The sequence below is a fragment of the Balaenoptera ricei genome, chromosome 20, assembly GCF_028023285.1.
Source record: "Balaenoptera ricei isolate mBalRic1 chromosome 20, mBalRic1.hap2, whole genome shotgun sequence".
Lineage (NCBI taxonomy): Eukaryota > Metazoa > Chordata > Mammalia > Artiodactyla > Balaenopteridae > Balaenoptera > Balaenoptera ricei.
The window spans coordinates 39,478,454-39,500,636 of NC_082658.1; the positions used below are offsets into that span (position 1 = coordinate 39,478,454).

At 35.0% G+C, this 22,183-nt stretch overlaps 1 protein-coding gene across 4 annotated transcripts in view; it reads left to right on the forward strand.

Moving 5' to 3' along the window:
• Window positions 1-22,183, forward strand: part of VMP1 (vacuole membrane protein 1) — a 127,295-nt gene that overhangs the window by 46,909 nt on the left and 58,203 nt on the right. For 3 of the 4 annotated variants that reach the window (XM_059906504.1, XM_059906506.1, XM_059906505.1), the window contains one exon: window positions 8,255-8,422. The exons of the other annotated variant lie outside the window; for it this stretch is intronic. In XM_059906504.1, the coding sequence (XP_059762487.1) occupies window positions 8,255-8,422 (168 nt within the window). The remainder of the gene's footprint in view (window positions 1-8,254; window positions 8,423-22,183) is intronic. 4 annotated transcript variants of the gene reach the window in all.

A 22,183-nucleotide genomic window follows, 5' to 3' on the forward strand; every position in this document is an offset into this window, starting at 1 on the left:
GACCCTAAAAACCTGTCACTGATGAGAGTGTAACTTTTCATCACAGTCATAAAATTTGACCTTCGTATCATTAAAGGGAACTTCCATTGGCAGTAATTAGGAACTCTCAGGGGCAGTTAGTGAATGTTACTTATGACCTGGTTGCTAACTAGGAAATTTATAGAGCTTCCTGTGCTGGGGAATAACAACCTGGGCTGTATATAGCTGTTTAACTTCCTTTGATTACCACTATATAGATTAAAGGACACTGTCCTTAAATAGAAAAATTAACCTTTGAGGACTGTCATTTGCTACTTTTCCTTAAGAAGTACTCCTTGTATTGATCTTTACTTACCTTGCCACATGGCACATTCTTTTCAATGTGCTGAGATTCGTTTTATACCACAGTATATGGTCTATCTTGGTGACTGGATTTCACGTATACTTGAAAAGAATATGTATTTGGCTATTTTTGGGTGTAGTGTTCCATATTGTTCAAGTGTTCTGTATCCATACTGGTTTTCAGTCTACTTATTCTATCAACGAAAAAGAGAAGTGTGTTGAAATTTCAACTTTAATTGTGGATTTGTTTATTTTTCCTTTTAGTTCTATTAGTTTTTGCTTTATGTATTTTGACATTCTGTTATTAGGTGCCTGCACATTTAGGATTATTCTGTCTTCCTGAGAATTAGCCCTTTTATCATTATGAAATGTCCTTTTTCATCTCTAGTAAATACCCTCTCCTGAAATCTACTTAATCTGGTATTAATGTAGAGTACTCTATCTTTTGTATGATTATGTTTACATGGTTTATCTTTTTTCATCCCTTTACCTTTACTTTTGGATCTGGATATTTAAAATGGGCTTTTTATGGACAGCATGTACTGAGGTCTTGCTCTTTAGTTCAGTGTGACACTCTCTGCCTTTTCATTTGTATGTTTGGCTCATTTGCAATTAATGTAGTTGTCAGTATGGTTGGGTTTAAGTCTATCCTCAAACTATTGGTCCCACCTATTTTTTATTCTTTTCCTGCCTTCTTTTGAATTGAACATTTTTTTTAGTATATATAATGTAACCACATTACAGTATTATACTCCATTTTCTCCCTCCCATACTTTATGCTGTTGTTGTCATGTATTTTACTTCTACATATGTCATAGTTTTTGCTTTAAGCAACTAGTTATTTTTTTAAGAGATTTTAAAATGAGGAAAAAAGGTGTTCTCTATTTCCAGTGCTCTTCACTCTTTTATGTACATTAAAGTTTCCATCTGGTATCACTTTTCTTCTATCTGAGAACTTCCTTTAACATTTATCTCCTGGAACAAATTCTTTTGGCTTTTGTTTGTCTGAAAATGTTATTATTTCATCTTTATTTTTGAAATATATTTTCCCTGAATTCTAGATTCACAGATTTTGTTTTTTCCTTTCAGCACTTTAGAGAAGTAATTCTATTGTCTTTTGGTCTGTTTCTGATGAGAAGTCCTATCTGTATTTCCCTGTAGATGACTCAGTCATAACTTGGAAATATTGTGGGTTTGGTTCTAGACCACTGCAATAAAGCGAATATGGTGATATAGCAAGTCACACGAATTTTTTGGTTTCCCAGTGCATCTAAAAGTTATGTTTACAATATAATGTACTCTATTAAGTGTCTAAAAAAACAATATATGTACCTTAATTTTAAAATAATGCTGTTGGAAAAATGGTGCCACCAGACTTGTTTGACGCAGGATTGCCAAAACCTTTAATTTGTAAAAATCACAATATCTGCAAAGTGCATTAAAGTGAGGTATGCCTGTAATGTGTTTTTATCCCCTTGGATTGCTTTTAAGACATTCTTGATATTACTGAATTATAGAATTTGATTATGATGTGATTATGGTAATTCTCAGCAATTTGATTATGTGTTTTATTTTCTTTATGTTGATCTTGACTGAGGTTTGTTGAATTTCTTAAATTTGTGAGTTGATGGATTGATATTTTTCATCAAATCTTGAAAATACGTGGCCATCCCTTCCCCAGTGTGTTTGTGTGTGCAGACACACACACTTCACCCTCTCTTTCTGGGGTTCCAGTTACATGTATATTAGACTGTTTGGTATTATTCCACAGGTTACTGAGGTTCATTTGTTCCATAGCCTTTACCCTCTGTGTCCTTTAGTTCAAATACTTTCTAGTGCCTTGTCTTCAAGTTCTCTAATATTTTCTTCTGTGGCATCTAATCTGTTGATATCCAATGAATTTTTCTATTCGTATATTATATTTTCAGCTCTATAAGTTCCATTTTGGTTTTTTTTTATACTTTATATTTCTTCCCTCATTGTGTTTATCTTTTCCTTTAAATCAGGAATCAGCAAACTATTTCTGTGAAGGGCCATATAATAAGTGTTTTAGACTTCGTACGCCATAGAGTCTTTGTCAGAGCTACTCAGTTTTGCCATCATAGCACAGAATTAGCCAGAGATGATATGTAAATGAATATACATGGCTGCATTCTTTGAAACTTTATTTATAAAACTGGTGGTGGGCTGAATTTGGCCCCTGGGCTGAAGTTTGGCAATTGTTGCTTTAAATCTTTGAACATATTTATTTTTACTGTTTTTAAGTCCTTGTCTGCTAATTCCATAATCTCTGACATTTCTGGGTCTGTTTCTATTGATTAACGTTTCTTCAGCTTATGTGTCATATTTTCCAAACTGCTTCACATCGTATCTAGTTATTTCTTATTGGATGCTGGAATGTGGTATTAAGTTGTTGATTGTATGGATTTTGTTATCTTCTTTTACAGAGTGTCAATTTTTTGTTTTGGGGGCAGTACCAGTGGATCAACTTGATCTATTTAAGGTTTTTTTAAAAACCCTATTATGGTCTGTCTAGAGTAGCTTTTACTGTAGGCTCTTTCCAAGGTCTTCCCTGAATGTTGAGTCTCTCCACTCTAGCTAGATGAAGTTCAGGTGTTTCCCAGCCCTGTGTGAAGTCTAGGAATTGTTCAGCTTACAACCCCCTGTTAGTTGTTCTTTTCTCACTAATTGTACTTTGCCTGGCCTTATGAAATCTCATCATAGCATGCAGTGGAACTTTGTGTGCCAGAGTCTCAAGGGGACCCCCATGCACATATGTAGAGTCCTTTCTCTGCATAACTTTCTCTTCACTAGTATTCTATGCCACAGATTTCAACCACTCAGCCCCCCTGAACCCAGATTTTCTTCTCAGTGCAGCAAGACCACCATGCTTTGCTTAGGGTCTTTGTCTTTGGACTATGGATTTTACTGCTGACACAGAATGTGTCTACAAGTGGAAAGCCAGAGTCATCACAAGGCTTCCTCATTTGTATCCCTTCTCTCAGTGGTCAGAAGTATTATACTGCCTGTGGTACAGTGTCTGAAAAAAATTGTTCCATGTGTTCTGTTTAGTTTTCCAGTTGTTTAGTGTAGGAGTGTACGTCTCTACCAGTCACTTCATGATATGAGGCAGAAAACCCTCAGCCACAGTCCAGAATCTCTAGCCGGTACATATCAATACTTGCATACTCCCATGAGAGCTGGAACGTCCTGCTCAGTACATTGTGTTATTTTTATGTTTTATAGTGGATCTTTCCAGGTAGACTTTGCAGCTTATACTGTAGCTGTTTGTCTTTATCCCTCATTTCTTCATTTAGTATGGTTTAAATGTGATTCTTTCATATTTGATACATTGTAGTAGGAATCGTAGGTTTTAGAAAACAGACTTAGGGCTTCCCTAGTGGCGCAGTGGTTGAGAATCTGCCTGCTAATGCAGGGGACACGGGTTCGAGCCCTGGTCTGGGAAGATCCCACATGCCGTGGAGCAACTAGGCCCGTAAGCCACAACTACTGAGCCTGCGCGTCTGGAGCCTGTGCTCCGCAACAAGAGAGGCCGCAATAGTGAGAGGCCCGCGCACCACGATGAAGAGTGGCCCCCGCTTGCCACAACTAGAGAAAGCCCTCGCACAGAAACGAAGACCCAACACAGCCAAAAATAAAATAAATAAGTAAATAAATAAATAAATAGAAAACAGACTTAAAAGGTAGTTTGAATATGTGTAACTTTTAAAATTCTCTTAATCAAAATGATTGTTTTTTAGTTTTTGTGTTTGGATTTTTCATGTAAACTAATATTTATCTCAGTCAAGTCTGTTATATTTAGGAACCATTAACCTATAATGTTGAAAAGAACTTGTGAGGTTTCCTATCAGTTAACACAGTCTAAACTAAAATGTCAAGGTACAGGTTAAATGGGCTCTTGAGAATGAACAAAGGACAAGAAGCTGAGTTATTCATGTTCATTTTGTCTGGGAACCACCACATCTGCCTCTAAGGCTGAGTAATCATGACCTATTAGTGTGGTTATGGAAAGTATATATCAGTTTAACTGTGTGAACCATCCTTTCTTTAGGGAAAATATTCTCATCAGATTGCTGAAATTTTCCCTTTTTAGAACATTTAAAATTAAAACTATGAATCAGTCTTTTATCTTGTTGGATAACCTGTTTAATCTGTTGGGGTGCATATTTTATTTTTGTTTCTGGAATAGAAATGTAGAGTTTTCCTTCCTATATAATCCCAGAAAATTTATTATTTTAGTGTCTAGGACGGTTCAATTTTTGTTCACCTAGAGTTCATTTCTAGAGGACAGTTGTAGGGATATCATGGACAGACTCTTAAATTTCTTTTGTTTTGCCTAGTAGTATCACATTTCTCTTTTGTGTTTTCAAACAGTAAATGTGGAAGTTACAGGGGTTTTTAAAAAATATTTATTTTCTTTATTTTTTTTGGCTGTGATGGGTCTTAGTTGTGGCACGCAGGATCTTCACTGAGGCACGCGGGATCTTTCATTGCGGTGTGTGGGCTTCTCTCTAGTTGTGGCACACGGGCTCCAGGGCACGTGGGCTCTGTAGTTATGGCGCGCAGGCTTCAGAGCGCGTGGGCTCTGTAATTTTGCAGCACGTGGGCTCTCTCATTGAGGCACACAAGCTCAGTAGTTGTGGTGCGTGGGCTTAGTTGCCCCGCAGCATGTGGGATCTTAGTTCCCTGACCAGGGATCAAACCCGTATCCCCTGCATTGGAAAGCAGATTCTTTACCACTTGGCCGCCAGGGAAGTCCCCCCCCCCTTTTTTTTTTAATTGCATCTGATGTTAGTGAGAAATTTTTCACTAATTATTTAGTTACTCTGAATTCTACAAACTTTAAACTTGGGTGTGTGTGTGTGTGTGTGTGTGTGTGTGTGTGTGTGTAGGATCACAAAATAATTCTTTTTTCTTTAACTGAAATCTCTTTTGTGCACATAATATTCAAAGAAACAGTTGTAGATTTCATGGTTAATCACAACTTTTCAAAAAAAGAAGTTCCTTTTTTAGAGATTCTCATAATCATTTTTTAAACTTATTATCACTATTTATTGATTTCTGTGAATTAAAATTCAAGAAAAAGATGAACAGACTAAAAATTCACATAGATTTTTTTTTTTTTTTTGGTCCAGAAGAAAACCTTATAGTTAATTGAGTCAGTGCTAAGTGTAGGATTTCATTTTTTAGATTTTTAGTTGAACACAAAATGCAACTGTATTTAGGGAGAAATGTAGCTTAGATTTATGAATGTCTTTCTTTTTCGTATTAACATGCAACAGAAAAATTTGTTTAATGTCACCTTTTATCTAGGTAGCAGTAGGAGTTCTTTAATGTTTTATTTCCATCACTACATCTTATGCACTTTGTCTTTGAACCACAAATTCTTTCACCATGTGGTTTAAAAAGACTTTCTTATATCCAAAGATCACTTACTGTATGTGTATCTATATATACATACATATGTATGTGTGTGTGTATATAATTTTATTCTACAAATACAGTGCTTTTGTTCATAACAGCTAATGGCTAATACTTTTTGAGGGCTTATTATATGCCCAGCACTGTTCTAAGCCTAGTACTTTATATGTGTGTTAGAGTAACATGTTAAGAATATCCAACTTCTAGAGCTTATACTTCATGAGAACTTTGGAAATTAGCAATAGATTTTATTGACATCTTGATTATGTTAGGGGTTTTTGAATTTTGGAGCTAGATAAAAACATAAGATGAATCTAATTCTTTTGCCTTGCAGAAGAGTAGCTTGAGGTCCAGAAAGGTTAAGTGACTTGTCTGAGTTCGCTTATTTTCTGACACCTAATAGCCTATTAGAACCTAACCTATTTGAAACTCTAAAGGAGCTTGTTTAAAACATACAGGTTGGGGGGCTTCCCTGGTGGCACAGTGGTTAAGAATCTGTCTGCCAATACAGGGGACACGGGTTCGAGCCCTGGTCCGGGAAGATCCCATGTGCTGCAGAGCAACTAAGCCCGTGTGCCACAACTACTGAGCCTGTGCTCTAGAGCCCGCGAGCCCATGTGCTGCAACTACTGAAGCCTGCACGCCTAGAGCCCATGCTCCGCAACAAGACAAGCCACCTCAATGAGAAGCCCGCACGCCACAACCAAGAGTAGCCCCTGCTCGCCGCTACTAGAGAAAGCCTGCACTCAGCAACAAAGACCCAACACAACCAAAAATAAAAATAAATAAATTTTTAAAAAAATCAATTAGTTAAAAAAATAAATACATAAAACATACAGGTTGGGAAATCCCTGGTGGTCCAGTGGTAAAGAATCCGCCTTAAAATGCAGGGATGCAGGTTTGATTCCTGGTCGGGGAACTGGGATTCCACGTGCCTCAGGGCAACTAAGCCTGCGCGCCACAACTGCTAAAGCTCGCATGCTTCAACTAGAGAGCCTGTGTGCCCGCAAACTACAGAGCCCACATGCTCTGGAGCCCGCGTGCCACAACTACAGAGCCCAGGCACCCTGAAGCCTGCACGCCACAACTAGAGAGAAGCCTGCATGCCACAACGAAAGATCCTGAAAGATCCCACATGCCTCAATGAAGATCCTGCGTGCCGCAACTAAGACTCGATGCAGCCTAAAATAAAACAAATAATAAATAAATCTTTAAAAAAAAAAAACTTAATCTTAAAAAAAAATAAAAATAAAGTAAAATAAAACATACAGGTTCCCATGTCCACCTATTGAATCAACTTATGCTTAGGGGACCCTGAAATTTATATTTTTAACAAAGTCCATAGTTGATTCTTATGCAGACACCTCATCTTGGCATACATGTTCATTTGGGAACCAGTGTGTTTAAACCTTTATCACACATCTAAATGTTAATTCATTTTAATCTATATGATTATTATTAATTTGTAATATTTCAAAATAAAGGTACAAAGCAGCCCAAAAGCTCCATAGAAAAAATTAATTTAAAAGAAAAACTAACTGATACTGGTTCCAGAGTTTTATTTTTGTTTTAGGATCTCAGTGGGAAAGATAAGTGAGGTAATTACTTCATCAACTATTTTTATTTTTTTGAAGTATAGTTAATTTACAATGTTGTGTTAGTTTCAAGTAAATAGCAAAGTGATTCAGTTATATATGTGTGTATATATATATATATATATATATATACTTTTTCAGATTCTCTTCCATTTTAGGTCATTGCAAGATACTTAGTAGAGTCCTCTGTGCAATACAGTAGGTCCTTGGTTACTGATTTTATATGTAGTAGTGTGTATCTGCTAATCCCAAACTCCTAATTTCCCCCCCCCCAACCCCCACTGTCCCCTTTGGTAACCGTAAGTTTGTTTTCTATGTCTGCATCAACTGTTTTTTAAGTAAGGACAAAATATAGTATTCTCAAATTATGCCTAAAGGAATAGGGGCACAGGAGGTTTTTATCACAGGGGATGGCATTCTTACAAATGAGATATGTGGATAAATAAAATAAGAATCAAGCCAGAAATCCTATGGTTTCCAGGGTCTAGTGTTGGGGGAAGGAGATTGACTACAAAAGGACACAGGGAACTTTTTGCAGTGATGGGACTGTTTTGTATCTCTGTCTTGATAGGTTATGGTTATATGACTGAGTATAATTGTCAAAGCTTATTGAACTACTGACCTAAAAAAATGGCTCTTACTATATGTAAATTATACCTCAGTAAATTTGAAATTGGTTTTTAAGAAAGCAAACCATGAAGAGATTCTGGAAAGGATTATTTTTTCAAATTATCAGTTGCATCTTGAAATATTTAGTTAGGTAGATTCTTGTTCTTTAAAAGCTAACATTTTTCTATTAATATAGAGTGATTAAGGTACCATTAAAATAACATGTCTATTAATAATTGCTTTCTCTTTAATATTTCTCATCAGAGACTTCTCATATTTTTTTGTAGGGTCCACATATAGCTTCAGTTACATTAGCTGCTTATGAATGCAATTCAGTTAATTTCCCTGAACCACCCTATCCTGATCAGATTATTTGTCCAGATGAAGAGGGCACTGAAGGAACCATTTCTTTATGGAGCATCATCTCAAAAGTTAGGATTGAGGCCTGCATGTGGGTAAGATGTCCGTTTTCAAATTTGTCCAAAATTAACCTCACTGTCTTGATTCTTTGTACCTCATTGAAATTGAAGCCAGACATATACCAAGTCAGTAGATAATTAATTCGTAAAATGACCAGCTACCTAACTTCCATGTAAAAGAAACCTTTAGAGCTTCTCCTGTTCATGAATAACATTCAGAAGGAAGGCAGGAAACCTTAGGTAACAGGAAGCATTGATACCAAGTGGACAACAGCAGGGAAAAGGAGTATAGATGGTGCAACTATACTACTTTGTAAAGTTTTACTAACGTTTATAAAACTTGATAAACACATAGCAAATGGTTATATATCAGTCCAAAATTAGGTAAGTATTATATGTCTCTCTCCTAGATTTAAATACTCTCTGTGTTTATTCTTAGAAGACTCATTTCATTTTCTGGGTTGTTGTAATACTAAAGTAAGTTCAGACATTTCTTAATAAACTAAGCTTTACTGTATTGGAGGTATCAGACTATATGGTGACCTTACTGTCAGAAGTTCCAATTATTCTTTTTATGGCTTGCTTAATATATTTTGGGAAATTTTGGACTACATGATCAATGGTAGATGTATTTTAATCTGCATATCCACACAAAGCATTTTTTATACGCTTAAATTCATTCACGTGTATATCATAGAGGAATAGTTCATTTGCTAAAGATTTCCTATTACCATTTGAATTATTTTTTAATTCATCATTTGGAATCATTAAGTTTTATGTTCCCTGTAACTTTTTTTCCCCTAACAGTTTCTTATAAAACGAAAAATATGGAACACATCACTTAAAACTCTTAATTAAAATGAACGTGAATAGAATGCCCACAGAAGAGGCAGAGTTTTCAAACACATTCAAGCGTTTATGTCGTGTTTTAAAAGAATTAAAAGGGAAATGCCATATATTGAATTTGTTGAATATGAAAGACAGGAAAAATTGTCATATTTCCTGTTACTCTTTTATAAATACTGGAAACAAATTCATTGTACTAGTTGCATATGTATTATAAATTTTACCACATTAGTCTTTTTTTTTTTTTAACATCTTTACTGGAGTATAATTGCTTTACAATGGTGTGTTAGTGTCTGCTTTACACATTTGTATTTTGATGAAAAGCTATTAATAGGATAACTAGATACTCAGAACATGCTAGAAAAGGAGTATGTATATAGACTTCAGTTTTCTGTTGTTCTTTTGTTCTTTCAAAAATGATTTATGTGGCTAGATTAACACTAATGCCAACAAAGAAAATTTTTCATCCCAGCTGGCAGTGATAACTGCCTCTTCCAAAGTGTATATTGTCTGCAGCACTCATCTGGCCTGGCTCCGTGCATGCCTCAAATTAGTTAAACTGGCTGGTGTAGTGGCTTACTTCCCCCAAATAAATTTTAAGCTCCTCAAAAAATTCAGACTGTACCTTAAATTTATTACTCACAGCAATCAGCATTAGGCTTTGCTCATAGTTCAAGAATACCAATAAATACTGATTGTCTGAATGTTTGTTCTTCATATTCCCTTCTTTGAAACTGTCTTTTGTTATGTAAAAAAGGTAGCACATATCAAGTTATGCTTAAATTGGTTTCTCTTGTTTTCACCATTTACAAAGACAGTCCTTTCATCAAAGGGTGCTGGGAAAACTGAATATCCACATGCAAAAGAGAGAGGTTGGATCCTTACCTTACACCATATGTAAAAATTAACTCAAAATTCATCAAAGACCTAAACTTAAGAGTTAAAACTATAAGACACTTAGAAGAAAATATAGAAACAAATCTGCATGGTGATTTGGCAGTGGTTCTTAAAGAAGACATTGAAAGCAGAGGCAACAAAAGAAAAAAATAGATAAATTGAACTTTGCTAAAATTAAAACTTCTTGTACATCAAAGGACACACTATCAAGAGAGTTAAAAGACAACCCACAAAAAGGGAGAAAGTGTTTAAAAGTCATATATCAGATAAGGGTTTAATATTCAGTATGTTTAAAGAACTACACAACTCAACAACAAAAAGACAAACAACCCAATTAAAAAATGGGCAAAGGATTTGAATAAACATTTCTCCAAGGAAGATATACAAATGGCCAATAAGTGCACAGAAAGATTCTCAATATCATTAGTCATTGGGGAAATGCAAATCCAAACCAGAAGGAAATACCTCTTCACACAGATTAGGATGGCTATTATTTTTTTAGAAAATGAAAAATAACAAGTGTTGGTGAAGATGTGGAGAAATTGGAACCCTCATAGATTGCTGGTGGGAATGTAAAGTGATTTAGCTGCTGTGGAAGAGAGTTTGGTGGTTTCTTAAAAATGTAAACATAGGTTTATTATGTGACCCTCCTCTAATTCCATTCCTACGTAAATACCCAAAAGAACTGAAAACTGGGACTCTAATATGTACAGAAACTTGCAGTTCACTGTTCAGCAACATTATTCACATTATCAGAAAGGTGGAAACAATCCAAGTGTCTCTTAACAGATAAATGGATAAACAAAGAGTAGTATATACACATAATAGAATACTATTCAGCCATAAAAAGGAATGAAGTTCTTATACATGCTGCAATATAGATGAACCTAGAAAACGTTATGGTAAATGAAATAAGCCAGACATAGAAAGACAGATATTGTATGATTCCACTTATGTGAGCTATCTAGACAATTCAAATTCATAGAGACAAAAAGTAGGTTTGAGGTTACCAGGGTTGTGGGGAATGAGAAGTTAATGCTTAATGGGTATAGAGTTCCCATTTGGGTGAAGAAAAATATTGAAAATATAATGATGATGGTTGCACAACATTGTGAATACAATTAATGCCACTAAGTTTTATATTTAAAAATGGTTAACTGAGATACACTAATAAAAAGTCAATACTGGGGCTTCCCTGGTGGTCCAGCAGTTAAGACTCCACTGTGTTCCCAATGCAGGGGGCCCGGGTTCGATCCCTGGTCCGGGAACTAGATCCTGCACACCACAACTAAAGACCCGGTGCAGCCAAATAAATAAATAAATGTTAAAAAAAAAAAAAAAAAGTCAATACTACTGAAGTTGAGAAATGTTGATTTAGAGTGTATTGGCCTTGATTCTTATATTTTACCCTTTCATAAAATTGATCCCGCTTGTGTTCACATCCATATTTTTTTTTTCAGGGGAATATCTTGCTTGATTAAAAACTGATATGTTATTTTAAATTTTTACCTAATTTGTACTTTGCGAAGTAAAATATCTTTACAGACTTCACTATCATTATAAATATAGTAAATCAGTAAAATCATTAAAATACATAGTACCTCCAATTATAAGATAAAGACCAGGGTCAACCTCAGTTTCAACTTGTTCACATAAGTCTTTGGAGCCCATTAAAATGAATTGTTTGGTGTTGCTGATAAGTAGGTTTTTTCAGTTTGTATCTTTTTCATCTTTCACAATTTGACTATATCACTAGTGTAAGGCTTCACAAATTTTCTTTTCAGTTATAAATTCTGATAATAGTTATTAAGCCTCTAAGCATTGGAGATTCAGAGTGAGCAAAACTTAACAGTCTCTACCCTCATGGAGCTTTACATTCTAGTGAGGGAAATAATTATGGAAAAATGTGTATATAAGTATTGTCGAAAAATTATATATATAAATATTTAAACAAATTGAGATAAGTGCTATGAAGGAGAAATTTACTGCATAACACAAAAATGTTTTCCTAGTCTGTGATTCAGGGAAGATTTCCTTGAAATAGCAGTGTTTCAATGGATATCTAAGGATAATAAGGAGTACAGTGAGGAGGCAGGATGGTGGCAGGGCAGAAGAGAGGAAGCATGTGTGATGACTTTCAGATAGAGAACATCTCCTTTTTGTTTTGTTTTTTTTTAACATCTTTATTGGAGTGTAATTGCTTTACAATGGTGTGTTAGTTTCTGCTTTATAACAAAGTGAATCAGTTATACATATACATATGTCCCCATATCTCTTCCCTCTTGCATCTCCCTCCCTCCCACCCTCCCTATGGCACCCCTCTACGTGGTCACAGAGCACCGAGCTGATCTCCCTGTGCTATGCGGCTGCTTCCTACTAGCTATCTATTTTACGTTTGGTAGTGTATATATGTCCATGCCACTCTCTCACTTGGTCCCAGCTTACCCTTCCCCTTCCCCGTATCCTAAAGTCCATTCTCTAGTAGGTCTGCATCTTTATTCCCATCTTGCCCCTAGGTTCTTCTGACCATTTTTTTTTTTTTTAGATTCCATATATATGTGTTAGCATACAGTATTTGTTTTTCTCTTTCTGACTTACTTCACTCTGTATGACAGTCTCTAGGTCCCTCCACCTCACTACAAATAACTCAGTTTCGTTCCTTTTTGTGGCTGAGTAATATTCCATTGTATATATGTGCCACATCTTTATCCATTCATCTGTCGATGGGCACTTAGGTTGCTTCCATGTCCTAGCTATTGTAAATAGAGCTGCAATGAACATTGTGGTACATGTCTCTTTTTGAATTATGGTTTTCTCAAGGTATATGCCCAGTAGTGGGATTGCTGGGTCGTATGGTATTTCTATTTTTAGTTTTTTAAGGAACCTCCATACTGTTCTCCATAATGGCTGTATCAATTTACATTCCCACCAACAGTGCAAGAGGGTTCCCTTTTCTCCACACCCTCTCCAGCATTTATTGTTTGTAGATTTTTTGATGATGGCCATTCTGACTGGTGTGAGATGATACCTCATTGTAGTTTTGATTTGCATTTCTCTAATGATTAATGATGTTGAGCATTCTTTCATGTGTTTGTTGGCAATCTGTATATCTTCTTTGGAGAAATCTCTATTTAGGTCTTCTGCCCATTTTTGGACTGGATTTTTGTTTTTTTGATATTGAGCTGCATGAGCTGCTTGTAAATTTTGGAGATTAATCCTTTGTCAGTTGCTTCATTTGCAAACATTTTCTCCCATTCTGAGGGCTGTCTTTTCGTCTTGTTTATGCTTTCCTTTGCTGTGCAAATGCTTTTAAGTTTCATTAGGTCCCATTTGTTTATTTTTGTTTTTATTTCCATTTCTCTAGGAGGTGGATCAAAAAGGATGTTGCTGTGATTTATGTCATAGAGTGTTCTGCCTATGTTCTCCTCTAAGAATTTTATAGTGTCCAGTCTTACATTTAGATCTTTAATCCATTTTGAGTTTATTTTTGTGTATGGTGTTAGGGAGTGTTCTAATTTCATTCTTTTACATGTAGCTGTCCAGTTTTCCCAGCACCACTTATTGAAGAGGCTGTCTTTTCTCCACTGTATATTCTTGCCTCCTTTATCAAAGATAAGGTGACTGTATGTGCGTGGGTTTATCTCTGGTCTTTCTATCCTGTTCCATTGATCTATATTTCTCTTTCTGTGCCAGTACCATACTGTCTTGATTACTGTAGCTTTGTAGTATAGTCTGAAGTCAGGGAGCTTGATTCCTCCAGCTCCGTTTTTCTTTCTAAAGATTGCTTTGGCTATTCAGGGTCTTTTGTGTTTCCATACAAATTGTGAAATTTTTTGTTCTAGTTCTGTGAAAAATGCCATTGGTAGCTTGATAGGGATTGCATTGAATCTGTAGATTGCTTTGGGTAGTAGAGTTATTTTCACAATGTTGATTCTCCAATCCAAGAACATGGTATATCTCTCCATCTATTTATATCATCTTTAATTTCTTTCATCAGTGTCTTATAATTTTCTGCATACAGGTCTTTTGTCTCCTTAGGTAGGTTTATTCCTAGATATTTTATTCTTTTTGTTGCAATGGTAAATGGGAGTGTTTTCTTAATTTCACTTTCAGATTTTTCATCATTAGTGTATATGAATGCAAGAGATTTCTGTGCATTAATTTTGTATCCTGCTACTTTACCAAATTCATTGATTAGCTCTAGTAGTTTTCTGGTAGCATCTTTAGGATTCTCTACATATAGTATCATGTCATCTGCAAACAGTGACAGTTTTACTTCTTCTTTTCCAATTTGGATTCCTTTTATTTCTTTGTCTTCTCTGATTGCTGTGGCTAACACTTCCAAAACTATGTTGAATAATAGTGGTGAGAGTGGGCAACCTTGTCTTGTTCCTGATCTTAGCGGAAATGGTTTCAGTTTTTTACCATTGAGGATGATGTTGGCTGTGGGTTTGTCATATATGGCCTTTATTATGTTGAGGAAAGTTCCCTCTATGCCTACTTTCTGGAGGGTTTTTATCATAAATGGGTGTTGAATTTTGTCAAAAGCTTTCTCTGCATCTATTGAGATGATCATATGATTTTTCTCCTTCAATTTTTAATATGGTGTATCACATTGATTGATTTGCATATATTGAACAATCCTTGCATTCCTGGGATAAACCCCACTTGATCATAGTATATGATCCTTTTAATGTGCTGTTGGATTCTGTTTGCTAGTATTTTGTTGAGGATTTTTGCATCTGTGTTAATCAGTGATATTGGCCTGTAGTTTTCTTTCTTTGTGATATCTTTGTCTGGTTTTGGTATCAGAGTGATGGTGGCCTCGTAGAATGAGTTTGGGAGTGTTCCTCCCTCTGCTATATTTTGGAAGAGTTTGAGAAGGATAGGTGTTAGCTCTTCTGTAAATGTTTGATAGAATTTGCCTGTGAAGCCGTCTGATCCTGGGCGTTTGTTTGTTGGAAGATTTTTAATCACAGTTTCAATTTCAGTACTTGTGATTGGTCTGTTCATATTTTCTATTTCTTCTTGGTTCAGTCTCAGAAGGTTGTGCATTTCTAAGAATTTGTCCATTTCTTCCAGGTTGTCCATTTTATTGGCATATAGTTGCTTGTAGTAATCTCTCATGATCCTCTGTATTTCTGCCGTGTCAGTTGTTACTTCTCGATTTTCATTTCTAATTCTATTGATTTGAGTCTTCTCCCTTTTTTTCTTGATAAGTCTGGCTTATCAATTTTGTTTATCTTCTCAAAGAACCAGCTTTTACTTTTACTGATCTTTGCTATCATTTCCTTCACTTCTTTTTCATTTATTTCTGCTCTGATCTTTATGATTTCTTTCCTTCTGCTAACTTTGGGCTTTGTTTGTTCTTCTTTCTCTAGTTCCTTTAGGTGTAAGGTTAGGTTGTTTATTTGAGGTGTTTCTTGTTCCTTAAGGTAGGATTGTATTGCTATAAACTTCCCTCTTAGAACTGCTTTTGCTGCATCCATAGGTTTTGGATCGTAGTGTTTTCATTGTCATTTGTCTCTAGGTATTTTTTGATTTCCTCTTTGATTTCTTCAGTGATCTCTTGGTTATTAAGTACTGTGTTGTTTAGCCTCCATGTGTTTGTATTTCTTACAGATTTTTTCCTGTAATTGATATCTAGTCTCTTAGCGTTGTGGTCGGAAAAGATACTTGATACGATTTCAATTTTCTTAAATTTACCAAGGCTTGATTTGTGACCCAAGATATGATCTATCCTGGAGAATGTTCCATGAGCACTTGAGAAGAATGTGTATTCTGTTGTTTTTGGATGGAGTGTCCTATAAATGTCAATTAAGTCCATCTTGTTTAATGTATCATTTAAAGCTTGTGTTTTCTTATTTATTTTCATTTTGGATGATCTGTCCATTGGTGAAAGTGGGGTGTTAAAGTCCCCTACTATGATTGTGTTACTGTCGATTTCCCCTTTTATGGCTGTTAGTATTTGCCTTATGTATTGAGGTGCTCCTATGTTGGGTGCATAAATATTTACAATTGTTATATCTTCTTCTTGGATTGATCCCTTGATCATTATGTAGTGTCCTTTTTTGTCTCTTGTAATAGTCTTTGTTTTAAAGTTTATTTTGTCTGATATGAGAATTGCTACTCCAGCGTTCTTTTGATTTCCATTTGCATGGAATATCTTTTTCCATCCCCTCACTTTCAGTCTGTATGTGTCCCTAGGTCTGAAGTGGGTCTCTTTTAGGCAACATATATACGGGTCTTGTTTTTGTATCCATTCAGCCAATCTTTGTCTTTTGGTTGGAGCATTTAATCCATTTACATTTAAGGTAGTTATCGATATGTATGTTCCTATTACCATTTTCTTATTGTTTTGGGTTTATTATTGTAGGTCTTTTCCTTCTCTTGTGTTTCCTGCTCAGAGAAGTTCCTTTAGCATTTGTTGTAAAGCTGGTTTGGTGGTGCTGAATTATCTTAGCTTTTGCTTGTCTGTAAAGGTTTTAATTTCTCCGTCAAGTCTGAATGAGATCCTTGCTGGGCAGAGTAATCTTGGTTGTAGATTTTTCCCTTTCATCACTTTAAATATGTCCTGCCACTCCCTTCTGCTTGCAGAGTTTCTGCTGAAAGATCAGTTGTTAACCTTATGGGGATTTCCTTATGTGTTATTTGTTGTTTTTCCCTTGCTGCTTTTAATACTTGATCTTTGTATTTAATTTTTGATAGTTTGATTAATATGTGTCTTGGCCTGTTTCTCCTTGGATTTATCCTGTATGGGACTCTCTGTGCTTCCTGGACTTGATTAACTATTTCCTTTCCCATATTAGGGAAGTTTTCAAGTATAATCTCTTCAAATATTTTCTCAGTCCCTTTCTTTTTCTCTTCTTCTTTTGGGACCCCTATAGTTCGAATGTTGGTGTGTTTAATGTTGTCCCAGAGGTCTCTGAGACTGTCCTCAATTCTTTTCATTCTTTATTCTGCTCTGCAGTAGTTATTTCCACTATTTTATCTTCCAGGTCACTTATCCGTTCTTCTGCCTCAGTTATTCCACTATTGATCCCTTCTAGAGAATTTTTAATTTCATTTATTGTGTTGTTCGTCACTGTTTGTTTGCTCTTTAGTTCTTCTAGGTCCTTGTTAAACGTTTCTTGTATTTTCTCCATTCTATTTCCAAGATTTGGGATCATCTTTACTATCATTATTCTGAATTGTTTTTCAGGTACACTGCCTATTTCCTCTTCATTTGTTAGGTCTGGTGGGTTTTTAGAACATCACCTTTTAAGCTCATTTATTTTCTTTTTTTTTTTTTAAGACTTATTTTATTATTTATTTGTTTTATTTATTTTTGGCTGTGTCGGTTCTTAGTTGCGGCACGCGGGACCTTTTGTTGAGGCATGCAGGCTCTTTGTTGCGGTACGCGGGCTTCTCTCTAGTTGTGGCATGTGGGTTTTCTCTTCTCTAGTTATGGCACGCAGGCTCCAGGGCATGTGGGATCTGCAGTTGTGGCTTGTGGGTCCCAGAGCACATGGGCTGTGTAGTTGAGGCTTGCAAGCTCATTAGTTGTGGCGCACAGGCTTAGTTTCCCCTCAGCATGTGGGATCTTAGTTCCCTGACCAGGGATCGAACCCGTGTCTCCTGCATTATAAGGCAGATTCTTTACCACTGGACTACCAGGGAAGTCCCTAAACTCAATTATTTGTTAAGTTCATGGTTTTGTTTTTTGGGAGTTTTTTCCTATTGTGGTAAAATGTACATAACATAGTTTACCATTTAACCATTTTTAAGTGCACAATTTACTGGCATTAAGTACATTCACAGTGTTGTGTAACCATCACCAATATCTACTTCCAGAATTTTTCTGTCATCCACAAACAAACTCTGTATCCATTAAACAATAACTCCTCATTCCCTCCTCTCCCCAGCCCCTGGGGAGAGAGTAACCTCTCGACTTTCTGCCTCTATGAATTTGCCTATTCTTGATATCCAGTATAAATGGAATCATACAGTATCTGTCCGTTTGTGTCAGGCTTATTTCACCTAGCATAATGTTTTCAATTTTCATCCATGTTGTAGCATGTATCAGAACTTCATTCCTTCCTGAAGTCATTTTAAAACTGACCTTAAGGGAAACTGGAAGCACATTTTCTCTCTTTTTTTGTTTGTAAAACAATCTGCTAATTTTACTAGAATTGAGATAATTGTTTTTTAAACATTGCTGTAAAAGCCTTGAATTTCTCAGTGGTTCCAAGTTACCCTCCAAACTTTGGCTTTTAACCTCTGTTTCATGTTTGCAGTTGGAATATTTAATAGAAAATGGTTTTGTTTTAAAGATTATTAACACACTGATAATACCAAACTACTGTAATTTCTGAGTAGTCAGCATATGTAAAATTTTCTACTCCCCAGATTTTTACCATTAAACTTATAATTCCTAACATAGAAAAGCAAGATGCTGGTGATTTACCTGTGAATCCAGTTGACAAAACTTTCGAAAGCACAAAAATTTAGGATTTTTGTCCTCCCCAAAATCTTTTAATAAAATTGACACTCCAGTAAGATATTGTGTTTCTCTATTGGTTTTGCATATTTTGTGCATATTAAACTCTTCTCCAATTCAAGAAGCAGGGACTTCAGGGTAATAAATTGATATGCAGTGGACAGTCTTTAGAAGAGCTTTCTGAATTATTGCTTGGCTAAATACCACTTGTCTTTCTTTTGCAATAAGGAAGCCAGTCATTTCTTCCCCTTAATTAAACTTGGGCTGACAGTTTTTAGTGTTCCACAATTTAGTTTTGTTTTTTTATGTTGATTTTGCAAGAATTATAAAATTGTTTTGCAATAATCATGAAATTATGGGACTTCAGTATCTAATTTGAGATAACTGACTAAACAAACTTCTGTATCTGGAATATGATGTGTCTTGAGGGGACCTGTCTGGATGACTATATTTCCTTTTTATTTATATGCATAAAAAATAGAACACTGGCTCATGATCACCATTCTTACTGCTTGCTAATATGGGAAAACATGGACAGAATTAAAATATAACAATGAATATGGTCAACTAAGTATAAGACAGTATTTAGCTCTTGATTTCATTTCAATCCATTATTACTTCCTTTTTAACTTTAGGGAAACTTGTCATGAGTTTGAATCATATGATTGCTTTCAGAACTATTGAACATTTGACTTAACATGTTTTAAGAGAAGTTTATGTTTTGAATAAAATGTTGCAATTAACTTTTCTTCCTACTTTTTGTCATGAAAAAAATTTTTTTTAAGTACAGGGAATTATATAATTAATTCAATATATTATCACCCAACTTCAGCTAATATTAACTCCTGGCTAATACTTTCATCTAGACCCCTCCTCACTCTGCTCACAATTATCTTGAAGCATATTCCAGATAACATATCATATTTTATCTGTAAATATATCAACCTTAGGACTTAAAAAACATTGTCACACCTAAGAGAATTCAGGAATAGTCTCTTCAAATCAGTTACCCAGTTAGTGTTCAGATTTTTCTGATTGTGTTTATTTCTTTGTTTTTCTTTTCAAATATATTTGTTGATGAAACTGGATTGTTTGTCAAGTATAGTTTTCCACGGTCTGAATTTTACTGATTGTATTCCAGTTGGTGTAATTTAAATATGTTTCTCTGTTTCCTGTGAATTGATAGCTGGGTTGAGAGGCTTGAAAAAAAAATTTTTATTTTAACAAGAATATACTTTATAGTCTTATGTATTCTATCACGAAGTGCAATAATGTCTGGTTGTCTTTCTGTTTATGATATTAACACCATTATTATATAAGTCCATTATTTTATTAGGGCTTATAAAATGGGGGCATTCCAGTTGCATCATTTTTTTCTTTAGTTATTGACTGGAATACGTTTATAAAGAGAAACTTCTCCTTATCACCAATTTGGTTACCCTGAGATATCTTCCATACAGGTAAAACAGGATAAATAATTGATTGTTTCTTTTTATTTACCAGTTTTTAAAATAATTAGTTGGTTCTCTAACATCCTCTGAAGGTGACTAAATTAACTTCTCTTGTTTAGCAAAATATGATTTGTGTTTTCTTCCTACATCCTTCTTTGTATATATATATATATATCTCCTCCCTCTTCTCTCTGTTCTTTAACTAAATATGGTCTTATTCTTTTGGCACTTAAGTATGTTCTTTTCATAACTCTTGGTTCACATGTGGATAATGCAGTTACACTTGGAGATCATTGATTTCACACACTGGAGGATAACACTGTGATTGTAAAATGTTTGAATTTCGTAATGTCCCTTGGGGATTCTTGTCAAGGCATTTGCAGGCAGAGCCATAGGACATAGCAAACAATAAAGACTAAAGTTGCTTCTGAAAACTGCCAGAGGTTTTTCATTCACTATGACTCAGGGCAGAGAAGCATGGCTCTAAGTTAAGAATTCTCCTGGAGACTACAGGCCTCTTGCATTATTATCTATCCTGTATTTAAGCTGTATATGTCCAAACCAAGTTCCTGATTCTTTTACCTTTGTTTTCGTCCTTATGTTCTAAGTTGATTTAAAAAAAAAAATTATCTTCAAAAACAAGAATCCACAAAGTGACTGAAACATGAGTCACTGAGTGTCCTGAGGAAATCAACATTTTTCCTGTGGTGAAAATTTATCCATCCTAATGTTGAGATTTCAAGGGGCTTCCTGACCACAGTGTGTTAAAAGCTTTAACTCTGAACAAAAAAGTTGTATTGGGATTAAAACAACATCCTAAATATCAGAAGATTTCCTATATATCTAACAGGTATACTAGTGAATGCTCATTAGCAAATCATTTGAATATTTGAAAAGGGGGGGAACTGACAAAAATAACAGTGTATGTGTGTATATATATATATATATATATTTACATATAAAATCTAAAAAAATAAAACAAATGAGTGGTTATAACAAAACAGAAACAGAATTTCAGATACAGAGAACAAACTAGTGGTTACCAATGGGGAGAGGGAAGTGGGGAGGAGGGAACAAGATAGCCATAGGGGATTAAGAGGTACAAACTACTGTGTATAAAATAAATAAGCTACAAGGAAAATAGACCAACAGTTTATAATAACTTTAAATAGAGTATAGTCTATAAAAATTTTGAATAACTGTTTTATACCTGAAACTAATATTATATTATAAATCAACTATACTTCAATAAAAAAAAGAAATAACATTTCAAAAGTCTGGAAAACCATGTGCTATTTCTTTTTTTTTTTTTAATTTTTATTGGAGTATAGTTGCTTTACAATATTGTGTTAGTTTCTGCTGTTTCTTTAGCAAGTTCTTGTTTAAATTATCATTTATTTGACGAGTGAAGTTTTTAACTTGCTTTGCTGTGTGAAATTTTAAAAAGGGATGTTTTTCCAGGCTGAAACAATAAATGTCACTGTGCAGTTTAAAAAACAAAACAAAACTAGTGGTTTTTTTTTTTTTTCTTATTCTCTGACAGGTTTATTAGCTTTCAAATTAATGTAGGTTTTTAATCCCAACACAACAATATTGTGTTGTTTCAGCAAAGTGAATCAGCTGTACGTATACATATATCTCTTCTTTTTTGGATTTCCTTCGCATTTGGTCACCACAGAGCATTGAGTAGAGTTCCCTGTGCTATACAGTAGGTTCTCATTAGTTATCTATTTTATACATAGTATCAGTAGTGTATATATGTCAATCCCAATCTCCCAATTCATCCCACCCACCCCTGCTATTTCTAAACTTAATAAAATGAAAAGAGATGTAAAAAGTAAGAACAGAGGGCATAAGTAGAGATGCTAGAGAACTAACATTAATTTAGTGTCTGCAGCGTACCAGGGATTGTCTAAGAGTTTTATGTATGTTATCTGGCCTGGCATTGTGTAGGTCAGTATTAGGGTATGATTCAAACTCATGTCCTCCTGATTGTGTAATATATCTTTTCCTCCCTAATACATGCATCTTAACATGCTTTTAGTGATATTGAAAAATAAAGATTTGATCCGCTTAGTATCACTGTGTTGAGAAAACCTCATGTAAGTATTTTGGTTTTTTTAC